The following is a 14,414-nucleotide window of genomic DNA, read 5'->3' as shown; positions in this document are numbered from 1 at the left end:
CATTAAAGAAAACGCATATCATCACACTTCAAAAACCTGAAGAACAAAATTTCTATTTGTTTTTAAATCTATCAAAGAATTTTTGTAGTTTTTGAGCCTGTTAAAAACTTTCAAAAGCAAACCTTTCAGTTAGTTTGTAGGAACAACTAATTGACATCAGGAAAAATGGCAATTACTAGCTGATTTCAACAAAAACCTTTGATTTATTAGCAGACATGATTGAAAAAATATGCTTTAGTTAAAATAGCCAATTATATATTTGTTTCATTTGGACCTACATATCTTTATGAGGTATCTTTTTCAATGATGACAGCTATTAAAAACAAGTATTCAAGCAACTGTATACAATTCATTATTATTACATAATATTTTAAAAATAGTTACATGTTTCACCTACCAGACTGTGAATTATTTACAACCAGAGACTTTGTCTTCTTCATATTTGTATCTCTAGGACTTTGACTATATGCCATACAACAAATAATTATTCAATCAATGCTCTGTGAATGAATGACCAGAAATACAAAAGCCAATACATTAACAAGAAAATACACACACACGCGCGCGCGCACGTGTGTGTGTGTGTGTGTGTGTGTGTGTGTGTGTAATAGTGTACGGCCTAATTAGGTAAGCAACATGTTATTTAATATAAGTTTAGCCCCAAATCACAATGCTCAGATACCAATTTGATGGTGTTTTATGGCTCAACTTAAAATTCATTCACCTACATTATGACTTTCCTAATCAGGATATGTTCTTATAAATGAGGATATCATAGTTGCCCTATACAACATCTTTACTTTCAAACTGAATCATCAATGATAAAAGGAATGAATATAAAGTCAATAAAAAAAGAAGCAAAACTAATAGAACTGTTACCATAATAAAACAATGAATAAATGACCCAGCACAAATAAAACTGTAAAAGTATTAAAATTAAACTTTCAAAATAACAAATTAGAAGTAAAAATCAAATAACAGCATTTTTTTTTTTTTTGGTCAGGGTCACCCAGGCTGGAGTGCAGCGGTATGATCTCAGCTCGCTGCAGCCTCAAACTCATGGGCTCCAGCAATCCTCCTGCCTCAACCTCTGGAGCACCTGGGACTACAGGCGTGAGCCACCACACCCAGCAGTATTTTTATTTTAAGACTTGGTTTATATCCACTAATCTCATAAAGAATGTGATGGCTACTTAGCATTAAGTTTCACCATGGTATAAAATTTCCTTTTATGCTATATTACAAAGTTTTTTTTAAAAAAAATAATATAATTATTCATATAAATATTTCCCAATACAAAATTACACTTAGTCCTCTATGGTTATTAAACAAAAGAAGCCAACATTATAATTTTATCTGAAAAAAAAATTAGACAATGCACACATAAAATGATATTCTATTAGTATGTCTTCTAATTGGATCTTCAGAAAGAAAAGTTCAAAGAGAAAAGTAAGCAAAATAAAGTAAAACAAATGCTGTTCCCAAAAATGAATCTGGATTAATAAAATATATATTTTTGCTGATACATATAAGATAAATTGTTAATGATTATAAGAGTTATCTTATTAATTATACTAAGAAAAAAGGTACCTTATAAAAGCTAAGGCCCAAAATGACTCATTAAAATTTAAGCTGGATAATTTATTTATTTATACACACACACACATACACACACATATACACATATATATATATATGTATTTTTTGGTCAGAGATGGAGTCTTGCTCAGTCATCCAGGCTGTAGTGTGGTGGTGCTAGCACAGCTCACTGTAACCTCGAACTCCTGGGCTCAAGCAATCTTCCTGCCTCAGGCTCCCCAGTAGCTAGGACTACAAGTGTACAACACCACAGTTGGATAATTTATTTTTATTTTTTGTAAAGATTGAGTCTTGCTCTGTTGCCCAGGCTCGTCTTGAACTCCTGGCTTCAGGCAATCCTCCTGCTTCCGCCTCCCAAAGTGCTGGGATTATACATGTGAGCCACCATGGGCCCTTACGCTGAATTTTATTGGTTGATATCTACCAATCTTCTGTTCCCAAACTATATCTAAGGTCACTTTCTCTCAAAATGCATTGTAAGGACAGCATGGAGTTCAAGAATACAAAAGATACAAAATGGAAAGTATGGTAAATAAGGCAGTATTTCTATAGCAAATGTTATCACTGTTATTCTTTTTTAGAAACATTATAAAACATTCTGGAAAGATTTCTCCTTCATTTCTATGTTTATAGTTACTTTAATTATATAAGTTTGATATTATCTAAAAATTTACCCCTGGTCTATTGACTGTACTCTAGCACTCCTTAACATAGAACAAAAAAATAGTATAATACATAAAAGATCAAAACAAAATAATACAAAGCCAAATTTAGAAGGAAAACTATCCCATTGATACCTACCTCCTGGAAATGCCATTAGCCAGACATTTTTGTCTACAGGATTTGGAGGAGAGGGGTGATGAAGTTGGGGACAAGTTGAGAGGGGCAATCAAACTGTTGATGATCTCAGTCAACTGTGCACTCTGCAAGGAAACAGTCAACTTTTTACTACTGCTAAGCAAGAAATGTGGGTTAACTCTCAGACCTATAGTACTTATTAAGTGTTTAACTTCTCATGAAACATGTAAATGTTTTTATTTCAGTACATATTTGAGCCTACAAAGATGATTTATACAACTGATTTTTCCACTTATTATAAACAAATCTACATTTTAAGTTCCCATCCTTTTCCATATCCTTTTTTATTATAGTTCCTTCATCTATTCATCTCATCACCTAAAACATTGGAACCCAATATTTTCCTTGAGGCAGCCAATTTAATAATTAAAAAATCATAGCTATAATGTATTAAGTGCCTACTATGTGCTAGGCACTATACCAGGCACCAAACAGAGAGTATTTCTACTCTGTACAACTAACCCACAAAGTAGATAACATTAGAGCTTCTGATATCACTATTATTATTACCATTTACAGATTAGTAAATTATAGCAAAGCAAGAAAGATTAAGTAGTTTGAGCAAGGGTTATAAAGTTGGTTATAACTGGAGGTAGGATTCAAATCCAGGTCTAAATCTAGCACTACACTGTTTCTCAATAGTTTTCCTAATTCAAAAATATCAGGGTTTTTTTGGCACTTAAGATTTCATTGACTGTTATCCCAAACTTAAATATATGCAATAAATATTAAATTATTCTCAAAACAATAATAAATGTAATAAAGTCCACATAAATGGAAATAGTACATTTCTACAAAAGAATGACAACTATTCTCATTATACATGTAATCCATGTTCACTGTAGAAAAACTAGAAAATATACAGAAGTTTAAAAGATTAAAAGAAAGTCAACTGTAATCATGCTTCAAAGAAAAAAACATTGCCAATATTTTGGTATATATTTCTCCCTCTAGTTTTCTGAGTATATGTGAGCATGAGTATATGTGAGCATGAGTGGATGTATAACACACACACACTTTTAATTAAATCATGCCACAACAATTTCTAAAACCTGGTTTTCTCACTTAGTATAGTGACTATCTTTTAAAAATATGTATAGACCTATTTCACCATTTTCATTGACTGCAAGATATTCTAAAATAAAGGGGTATACGAAATAATTATTTTGAAACTTCATTTGTATGAAACTTATTAAGTCTGATATTTTATTCCTTCAAAAAGTCTTTCATGAGAAAGATCCTGAAATGTTTTCACCATTTATTTTCTTGAGAGATTATATGCACCTAATGACTTCATTTTAAAAATTATTACTCAGATTTTTTTAGATTAAAGCTCATTTTCAAGATTATCAATACACACAGATTCTTTATCCATTTAGTAAGTGTTCCTTAGTTTAATTTTACAATTAAATTTATGAAGTATCTCATATTTTCTAGTGTGAAACACTGAAACTCTCTTCTCTTTGTTCCATCTCCAAAAACATCTAAAATCTTTTAAGCCACTTGAGGTCGCTGGTCAGGTATTTTTGAATAATTGGCCCAGAAGGACACCATTACAACCCCTAGCTTTACCCTAATAAACTAGCCTACAGTGGCCCAGTAAAATCTCATATACTTGAGTCTATACGTGGGATAGGAAATTCACAGTAAAAATTCAAATAAAAGTAAAATTAAGGGAAGCATAATTTAAACTCTGAAAACCAAAACCAATCAATTTTAAGTCAAAATACTTAACAAGGTTTCTAAAGTAAATATACCAGCAGTGAAATTTATTTTAAATCAACTAAAATACTAAAAATAAGATACTTTTCAATTTGTGAGCAAAATACATTATCTAACAATGCAAGCATGTATTAATACTATGAATCAATAGGTTATTTTTTAAACATGTTATCAGCCTACAACTTAATAGTGCCTTTATATTTTAACTTCCAACTCCAACAAAACTACTTTAATAAAGTCAAAGAATTATCTGTGAACAGTTATGTATCAATAGATTATCTTAAGACAACTCTGTGCAATAATGGGCTTGCCACCCTTACCACTTAACTCACTTCTAGACTGCCTTCCTCAACAAGTATCTGAAAACAACTTAAGTTTCTAAAAATTGGCCTATAAAAGTAGTATCACCACATCTCAAGAGCAAATGACCTATTTGTAGGTAATTTATTAATAACCTCTACAAGTCATTGCTGCTGCCCCTTTCTGCATATTTTTCTTCTACTCTCCCTATGTCGACCCATTATTGTTGCTCTCACAACTCCTGTTCCTTCCCTACACTACCAAAGCCTCTGACACTCCCATCAGCAATGAGACCTAAAATGCTAACCAGGGCCAGCTTCACTGGTGTGCAACCTGCGCATAAGGCTGCACTCAGAATGGTCCTAGGCTTACTTAGTGCTCTGCTGTCACTGTCTTTAAATTCTTAATAATTGTTTTTAACAAAGGGCTCAGCAATTTCACTTTTCACTGGGCTCCACAAATTAGATAGTTCTTAAATTATCTCAAGTCTAACCAAAAAAACTGGGTTTACCAAGGAGAAAGAAAAAGGTACAAGGAATCTCTTTTGGAAATGAAAATCCCTCTAGAATTAATTGTACTGTATGAAGAATTAGTTTAATCAGCTTATATTTTCCAATGAATAAGTAGTGATCTATAGGTAAAGAAAGTAGATTTGACAGAATAAGCAAATAAATTACCCTGCACTGTGAAACATCTAGGGTTAAACTGAAAGAGGATTGATCCTATGAGATGATGGGAGGGAAAAGAAAGAAGGAAGTGAGAATATGAGAACATAACAAACACTAATTCAAAACATCACTTATATAGTAAAGTACATTACAATTTAACATCAGATGATTACCAAATAACTTTCTGAATTACAAAATATTCATAAAGGTGTTTTGATTACATATTCCAATTAAGGAAAACTCTAGGCAATTGTAATTAATAAATATGTAGTGGACGAAATTACATCATATTTTGATTTACCAGGAATAAGACAGCAACCTGTATTTATTTCCTGGTATTTAAAAAAATCCAGGAAAATCAGATGCAGGCAGGCATGAATATCATTTCCTAGAGGAACAATGTAATCATGCAGGTATGGTCAAGAATGGCTATGCTCTGACAGACTCAGCCTAGTCACAATAACAAACTCCTAGAAAGCTAGGTTTGTTCATAAGCCACCAAGATCTAAATAAAAATAAGTTGTTTGATTTCAAAGGATAGATATAAGATAAATAGGCCAGAATAATTAAACTTGAGGAGTTATCCACAGTAGGATTTAGATCCCAGGGAAGGCTTTGGAAGCAGAGTAATTGTTATAGGCTTCTTTGACTTTCCATTTACATAATCATTTTTTATGACAAAACCCATACTCCAATATTATCCTTTACTAAAATCCCAATCAATAAACTAGTCAAACAACCATTCAGATTTATTAGTTGTTACCACTGTTCTTTCCCCTTGAAAAAAGTCCAATGATAGACAATTTTGTTATAAAAAAGATTTTCCAACCCTAGTGTAAATGATTATCACCCTATGGCTATGTACCAATACTTTATATATTTATATAATTTTAATTAATCAATATTATAATAAAGACCGGTCACATACCAAATATTTTAATTGCATTTAATGTCAAATGGCCAACTTCAATAACCCATATTCCAGGCAGACACACATATAATGATGTTTATTTGAATAGTTTATAAAACCAATGAAAAGTCATTTCATATCACTGACACCCTACTCTGACTTTACCTGTTTTTCTATGTTTCGAAGAAGTAAAGTAGGGCTGCTTGGTGACATTTCAAAATCTTGTTCTGGTAAAGGATCTTGACACTCTTGGGGAACCTGAGGATTCCCTGTAGTGTTTAACGAAGCTGCTTGGTCTGCAAATTGTATTTGTTTTTTCAAAATGTCTTTTGGAAGCTGACATTCTTCTAGGATCACTATTCCCTAGACAAACAGCAATGAGAGAGTTGAAACAAAAACAAATTGATTACTAAATTACCTTTGATGCTACAAGGCACTTGAAATTATGCTTATTATCCCTTGAAAATCAGAAAACATAAACTTGAAAGTCCAGTTTAATTCTATAAAGAATTGGCTGATTGAAAATATTTACTGGTAAAATAACATGTATGGCTGATGTATTGGGCTTATAAAATATTGTCTTAACATATATGCAAGTTTTTTTCTAGTTGGTTTTAATTATTAGTATTAAAAGCAAGACACATTTAAAATAAAATTAAAGGCTCATTATACTCAGAATAGGGAGATTTCAGACTGAAATCCAGAATATTTCCTAATAGAATCTTCTAGTATTTTGGTCACCAGCATTTCTATTTGAGTTTTGTATTTCAGCACTCTCAATTTTATAAATTAAAATACCAAATTTACAAATATCCATACAATAATCTAACTCTATACTAACTCCTTTCAGAGTACCCTAAGGAGCCCTGCCCCTGTTGCTGCCAACCAGTATCCAGGGGCAGGAGTGCCCCACTGAGAAAAAGTACTATCTAGGCCAATCAAAGTTCCTGCTACCTATAGGGTAGCTGTGCTAATAATAAAGACACAAGCTTTAAACTTTGATGGGATATTTTCTGAAATGTAAGGAACTGAGGGAATGTAATGTAAAGAATTAGTAGGGAACCAGTTGCCTCTGTAGTCCCTGCTTCCTACTCATACACATACTTATTTTTCAACTTGTTTGCTTAGCTTTCTCCTATATTCCTCAGCTTCCTCACTCCAACTGTTCTGAACCTTAGGTTCCTCAGAGGCAATGGAGACAGGAGAGAAAGAAAAAAAAGGAATGCAAAGACTTGATCTTAATGGTTTCATAGTCAGTTCTCATCATAAAATTTCTTCCCTTCTTATCCTTTTCAACAGCCTTCCCCCCAAAAGAATATAGTAATATATATATATTTGCAAAATTCTAATAAACTCCTATAGGCTAATTGGAAAAGTATAAAACTCCTAATGAGGCTAAAATATTATATTCTTATAATGAAAAATAGATTAAAATATTAATATTAGTGTACACTATTTCAAGAATAGAACAAATTAAATGACTGCTGTAGGCCAGCCTATATTGTATATAAGTCATATTTATTAGATGGAAACTGCCTATAGATGATAGTGTGCTATACATAAGTTTTAGTTTATACTATATAATTTATAGAACATGTAACTTTAGAGTGGACATATTCAGTTATTGTGTTAAACACATATTTTTGGTAAAAGCAGTAAATGCACTATTGTTTTTTACATTTAAAATAGTGCTAGTTTGCTGACTTTTCCAAAGGGGATCCAATTGTTGATCTCAATGACTGTTTTCTTAGAATGTACAAATATTGCTGTCAAAAAATCTGAAGAAACATATTTAAAAGAAGTCTTGTTTCAGTTGGTATTTTAAAAATTAAATTAGATATGATAGATATAGTGTCATCAATCTTCAAGGCTCTTGAAAGTATCCATTCAAAATTTCTATAAGTCTCACACTAGGTTTTTCACAAGCACCTGCATGCAAAAGAAACACAAGTTTTTACCATATCAATTTAATTGCAATTATCTTTGGTTTAATTACAGTTTATATTATGGGCCGCTATGCTGTAGATTAGCTTGATTTCATAACCCATACTTATAATTTTGCTTCTATGGAAAAGTCTATTCTGAATTTCAAAGCTCAATTTCTAAACATTTTGAATACTACCTATTTATAAGTAGGCAGCCTGCTGTAGTTAGCTCAATAAAGAATGATATTTTTAAAATTCAATCAGGGCGACATTCATAGTCAACTTCATAATCTACTTTTTCCCATAAACTATCACCTTGGAAAACTCTCATAGTGTAAGAAGAGTGGCCCATGATGATCCAGTATAGCAAGAACAGAGGAAAGGGATAAAGACTAAATCCTTTGTGGACAGAGAGTTAGTTTCTGTTCTTAAAAAATTAGTAAAAGAATAGTCAAATGATAGATAAAACAACATGGATAACAGAGATATAAATTTTTTCTTTGTTTTTTTTTTTTTTTTTTTAGCAAAAATGAGTTACAATAACTGAGATAACTGAAAACTCTAGCATGAGATGAAAGCAAATCAACTGTTCCAGAGAAGACAACTGTTCCTATAATAACACTAGTGAGGTCTGTCACTCTAACCTTCAGGGTCTTCATGGAGAAACGTGTGAAAAAGTAAACAATTGCCTCAGCAACATCTTTATTATTCACCTAAAGTCACTAACTTTAAGGAAAAATTTAAATATAAAATTCAAAACACACAAAAGGTACAATTTAAAATGTAGAAGACCCTATTACAGGATAACAAAATAAACCCAAGAAGGAGACCGTTTATATAGGATAGCCCATTGTTCTCCCAAGGAAAAGTATTTCAATTTGAGAGTGAGAAGAATTTGTTGTCTTAGTGGAAAGCTAAAGTGGAAAAAAAGGAGAAATATGAGAATTTGTAATTTATTGACAAAGCTAATTTAAGAACAACCAAAGGATGTTGCTAATAACTGCCATCTTCTCTTCTCTAAAAATTTAAGCAAAATGATTCTTTAAGGGAACAAAGGGCCAGGTACACATCTAACCTGAATCAAGAAAAAAGTAAATCCATATAAATTATTACTGAGAAGTTTGTATGTCTTTCCTTAAAACAATTTATTCCAATAGACATTATATAAACATGAAATCAATTTTTTAAAAAAGTTTAAACAGGCCGGGTGCGGTGGCTCATGCCTGTAATCCTAGCATTCTGGGAGGCCGAGGCGGGTGGATCGTTTGAGCTCAGGAGTTTGAGACCAGCCTGAGCAAGACCCTGTCTCTACTAAAAATAGAAATAAAAAATTATCTGGCCATCTAAAAATATATATAGAAAAAATTAGCCGGGCATGGTGGCGCATGCCTGTAGTCCCAGCTACTTGGGAGGCTGAGGCAGTAGGATCACTTAAGCCCAGGAGTTTGAGGTTGCTGTGAGCTAGCCTGATGCTACAGCACTCACTCTAGCCCGGGCAACAAAGTGAGACTCTGTCTCAAAAAAAAAAAAAAAAAAAAAGTTTAAACAAATATGTAGTATTGTTTAGAATATACAGAATATGAAAATATCCTTTCTCAAGTCAAAGGATTATGAATCAGATTGCCTAGATTAAAATACAAAACTTAGTCATCAATTTAACTGGGAACCCACTTTCTTGGGAATTTCCAAGTTGTTTTATATTTGACTCATTCTTAGAACTCTATTTCCCATTTTAAAAAAATGTGTGTGGTGTAATACCCTTTAAAGAAAACCATCAAAGAAGATAGATTACTGGTGATCTTGAAAGGACTGAGAAATCGCTACAACTGAAGGCCCCTGTAAAGATAATAGTGAATAATGAGAAAAAGTAATTACAGTAATTTAATATTAAACTTCCATCAGGAAACTATTCTTGAACATGGTTCCCTCAAATCTAAAAGACAGAACTCGTAAGCCTAAGGTTTTATGTCCATCCTACTATCCACCTTCCTACAGACGCCATCACTAATTCCTACAAGGCATTAAACAATATTCATCACTTCCTAACTTCTCCTGTTCTTCTACAACTCATACGTTCTGCTCCTTTTCTCTTAGCATCCCAAAATAGAAAACTTTCTGCTCCTTAGAATACCAGACTACTTTGTCTATTATGAAACTGATTATGTTGTTCCTTGAAAACTCTTAAGGAATGCCTCTTTCTAGTTCCATTGGTTCATCAAGAAAATTACTATTTATTTTCCAAAGTCATACTGAGATGTCACCTCTTTCTCTTGACGTTTTCTTTGATCCTCTTATCCTAAAGTATTCTCTCTATACCACTTTTATATCTTATTAAAAACATGTATTACTGGATATATTATATTATATTGCAACCATTACATGTTTTATCTCCTTTACCAGAATATAAACTCACAATAGAGCCTAAAACTTATTAATCTTTTTTGATGTGTACGCCCTAGGTGGGGCTAGGCTAACCACATGATTCAAGGACTCTGATCCCCCTTCCCTTCTCAGCTTTTTCTTTTCAGACCAATTCCTATCAACCTTACAATATTATATTATCTACAGTATTACCATGGAGAATAAAGTTTCCCACAAAAACAAAGTTACAAAGAGATATTCAGTAATTTTTACATTAAATAAAACTTCATGGGATTGCATGAGGTCTTTTTATATTATTGCTTCTATGGGAATATATACTTAAGAGTTTCAAGTAGCCTATAATTTTCAGGAAACAATGTATTTTTAAGCAAGTGAGATATCATGCTAAAATTTCCCTGGGTTGGAATTAAAACAACATTTATTTCTGTAACATTTGCTCAATTTTTACCCCGATTAGACTGAAAGCACTGAAAATGCACGAACCGTGTAAGTTTTATTTCATCACTGTATTTCCTAATCATATTAGGCACCTGACTGTGTGAAAGGAAAGAAGAGAAAAAGTGAAGGGAACAGGGAGAGAAAGGAGAAAATAAGGAATAAAGGAACAAGGAATGAATTTTATTTAAAAATTGCTACAATATAATAACATAGCTTTAATAGCCATTTTCACTGAAATAATCTCAAATCTACATCTTCTCAGAGACCTCCCTTCTAAAATATCTCATATTTCAAACTCCTTCAGAACATATCAACAGAAATGTCAAAAAAACCTTGACAATCAATGTGTGAGAAAATTAATTTTTATCACATTTCCTATAAATCAAGCATTTTTCTCCTTTCTTGGAAATAGCAGATCAATAACTAAAAGGAAAGAAAGGCTGAAGTCAGAATAACTTTGGAAGTTATTGAAAACATAACTGCCCACCAATATTTTCCTGTGCGCGCGCGCGCGTGTGTGTGTGTGTGTGTGTGTGTGTGTGTTTGTGTATGTTGGGGGAGGCGAATTTTGGTAATTGTTACAACTGTGATTTGAAAAAGCACTTCAAGTGACATCCTTTGTTCTTCAAAAACCATACATCCTAAGAGATCATAATGCTCAAAATCCTGAGGTGGTCTTTGGGGATATATAGCTTTTGTCTCTATCCTCAAGTACAATCTCTCTGGTAATTCTCTGTTCTCTATAGGTATTTCTGATGTTTACCTCCAGAGTTAGCATTATACATTACTCTGTTCTAATGTTTATTATATACTAGAACTGCTAGAAAGCATTTCCCTGGTATACTTTTTCTTCATTAGTCTATCATGCACATAGTTATCGTGACAGGTACTATTAAAGATAAAAATGTACATTCTTTACTGTGATATAGTTCTAGAGAAGTTCCCTAATTAGAATCTGATCAATTTACTCTTGAACCAAGCATTCAAGTCCATCTCCAGGACTTTTCCTTAATCACAAATCCCACAGCACTATATCCATACTTTTCTCATTTTACTCATTTTCTCCCTTATATTAGTTATTTACAAATACATTTATCACAAAGGAAAATTTTATAACTTATTTTAATATTTCTGGCTTTTGGCAAGGCACTCTCTCTCTGTTCCCTATATCCTTATCTGTAAAAGGACACAATATCTACCAATTATGGTTGTTTTGAGTATTAAATGAAATAATTCATATAATTACTTACAACAATTCCTCATGTATTTTAAGCACCACATTATAGTTTATTGTCATTATGTCTCATCATCAAGAGTAATATTAGGACCTATGTACAATATTGAACATAATAGTTTATCTGATGGATGCTAGATAAATAAAAGGTAGAGACAAAGAGAAAGACTGAAAGAGACAGTGAAAAACTGAATGATTTCCTCCTAAGACTGTGAATAAGAAAAGGATTTTTCACTTATCATTTCGATTAAGCATTGCACTAAAGTTCTTAGCCTATGCCAATAAGGCCTTAAAAAGAAATAAAAGGCCTACAGAAGACACAGATGGCATATCTTACTCACAGAGGACATAGTCATGAATATAGAAAACTCTAAGAAACCTATAAAAAAGTTACTATTACTGGAACAAACAAGTGAGTTTAGAAAGATCATAGGATACATGGTGAATACATAGAAATCAACTGTATTTTAAAGTCTAGTAATGAAGACTAAGAACATAAAATTTTTAAAAAAACTATTGTTAATAATAGTACCCCAAAACAAGAAATGCATAGGGAAAATTTAACAAAATATGTAAAAAAAATCTATACACTATACACTGAAGACTACAAAACATTTCTGAGAAAAATGAAACATCTAAATAAATGGAGAGATAATTCCTGTTTACTTATTCAAAGATGCCATGTTGTTAAGATGTCAATTCTCCCTAAATATATCTACCTACTCAATGCATCTCAAACAAAATCCTGGAAGAAAATTTTGCATACACTAACAAGCTAATACTAAAATTTACATGGAAATGAAAAGACCTAATCACTAAAACAATTTTGAAAAAGAAGAATAAAATTGGAAGGCTCACTCTACCCAATTTCAAGGCTCATTATAAAGCTTCAGTAATCAAGGCAGTGAGATTTTTGGCATACAGGAAGAGATAGAGAGATTTTAAAAATCAAAGAAAAAGAACAGAAAGTTTAAAAGTAAACCCACCATACATATGGCCAATTGATTTTTTACAAAGATAAGGTAATACAAAGGAGCATTGATGGTATTTTCAGGAAATGGTACTGAAATACCTCGGTATCTATTTGGAAAATCAATCAGGAATTCATCAACTGGAGTGAAATTTGACCCTCTTAACTCACAACATACATTAAAATTAAGTCAAAATGGATCATGGACCTATAAATAAAAGCTAAAACTTTAAAGACACTTACAGATAAAACAAAGGAAAAGTCTTTATTACCTTTGAGTAGGCAAAGATTCTCAGATAGAACATGAAAAGCATAAGCAATAAAACAAAGTATCTGATAAATTGGGCTTCATCAAAATTAAAATCAAACAGAGAAATTCAGGAGCTAAAAATACAATAACTGAAATTAGGCAGAAGAAAGATCAATGAACTTGAAGATAGGACAATGGAAATTATCAAGTCTGAGGAACAGAAAGAAAAAAGGTTGAAGAAAAGTGAACATGTATGGAATACCATCAAGTGGCCCAACACATACATGTGGGAGTTCCAGAACAAAAAGAGAAAGAGAGGCAGAGAGAATATTTGAAGAAATAATGGGTAAAAATTTCCCAAATGTGATACAATACATGAATACAAACATCTAAGAAATATAACGAGTTCCAAGTAAGATGAATCCAAAGGTAACCACAGAGAGACACATAATCAAACTATCCAATGACAGGAACAAAGAGAGAATCTTAAAAGCAGCAAGAGAGAAACACATACAAAAGGTCTTCAATAATATTATCAGCAACTTCTTATGAGAAACTTTGGAGGCCAGAAGGTAGTGGGCCAATATATTTAAAACACTAAAAGAAAAACAAAAAACCAAAAAGACCGTCAACCAAGAATCCTACATTTGGCAAAACTGTCCTTCAAAAATGAAGAAGAAATCAAGACATTCTCAGATAAATAAAAGCTGAGGGAGTTAGTTACCACTAGACCTGTACTACAAGAAATGCTTAAGGAAGTCCTCAAAGTGAAATGAAAGGACACTAGATAGTAACTTGAAGCTATATGAAAAAATAAAAATTGCAATAAAGGTAAATACATGGGCAATTATAAAAGATGGTATTATTTTAAGAATGGGTTAGGCCGGGCGTGGTGGCTCACGCCTGTAATCCTAGCACTCTGGGAGGCTGAGGCGGGTGGATCGCTCGAGGTCAGGAGTTCAAGACCAGCCTGAGCAAGAGTGAGACCCCCGTCTCAACTAAAAATAGAAAGAAATTATCTGGCCATCTAAAAATATATATAGAAAAAATTAGCTGGGCGTGGTGGCGCATGCCTGTAGTCCCAGCTACTCGGGAGGCTGAGGCAGTAGGATCACTTAAGCCCAGGAGTTTGAGGTTGCTGTGAGCCAGGCTGACGCC

The 14,414-nt window shown here is 32.6% G+C and overlaps 1 protein-coding gene across 8 annotated transcripts in view; it reads right to left on the bottom strand.

Annotated features, from left to right (window-relative positions):
- KANSL1L (KAT8 regulatory NSL complex subunit 1 like) overlaps positions 1 to 14,414 on the bottom strand; it is a 120,469-nt gene that overhangs the window by 60,229 nt on the left and 45,826 nt on the right. For all 8 annotated transcript variants that reach the window (XM_045559510.1, XM_045559518.1, XM_045559516.1 and 5 more), the window contains exons 4-5: positions 6,223 to 6,420; positions 2,401 to 2,522 (exon numbers count right to left, since the gene is read on the bottom strand). In XM_045559510.1, coding sequence (XP_045415466.1) covers positions 2,401 to 2,522; positions 6,223 to 6,420 — 320 coding nt within the window. The remainder of the gene's footprint in view (positions 1 to 2,400; positions 2,523 to 6,222; positions 6,421 to 14,414) is intronic.

This window comes from Lemur catta, chromosome 8 (assembly GCF_020740605.2).
Source record: "Lemur catta isolate mLemCat1 chromosome 8, mLemCat1.pri, whole genome shotgun sequence".
Taxonomy (NCBI): domain Eukaryota; kingdom Metazoa; phylum Chordata; class Mammalia; order Primates; family Lemuridae; genus Lemur; species Lemur catta.
The sequence above is the reverse complement of the archived record's forward strand: the minus strand, read 5'-3'. Positions and strand labels throughout refer to the sequence as shown.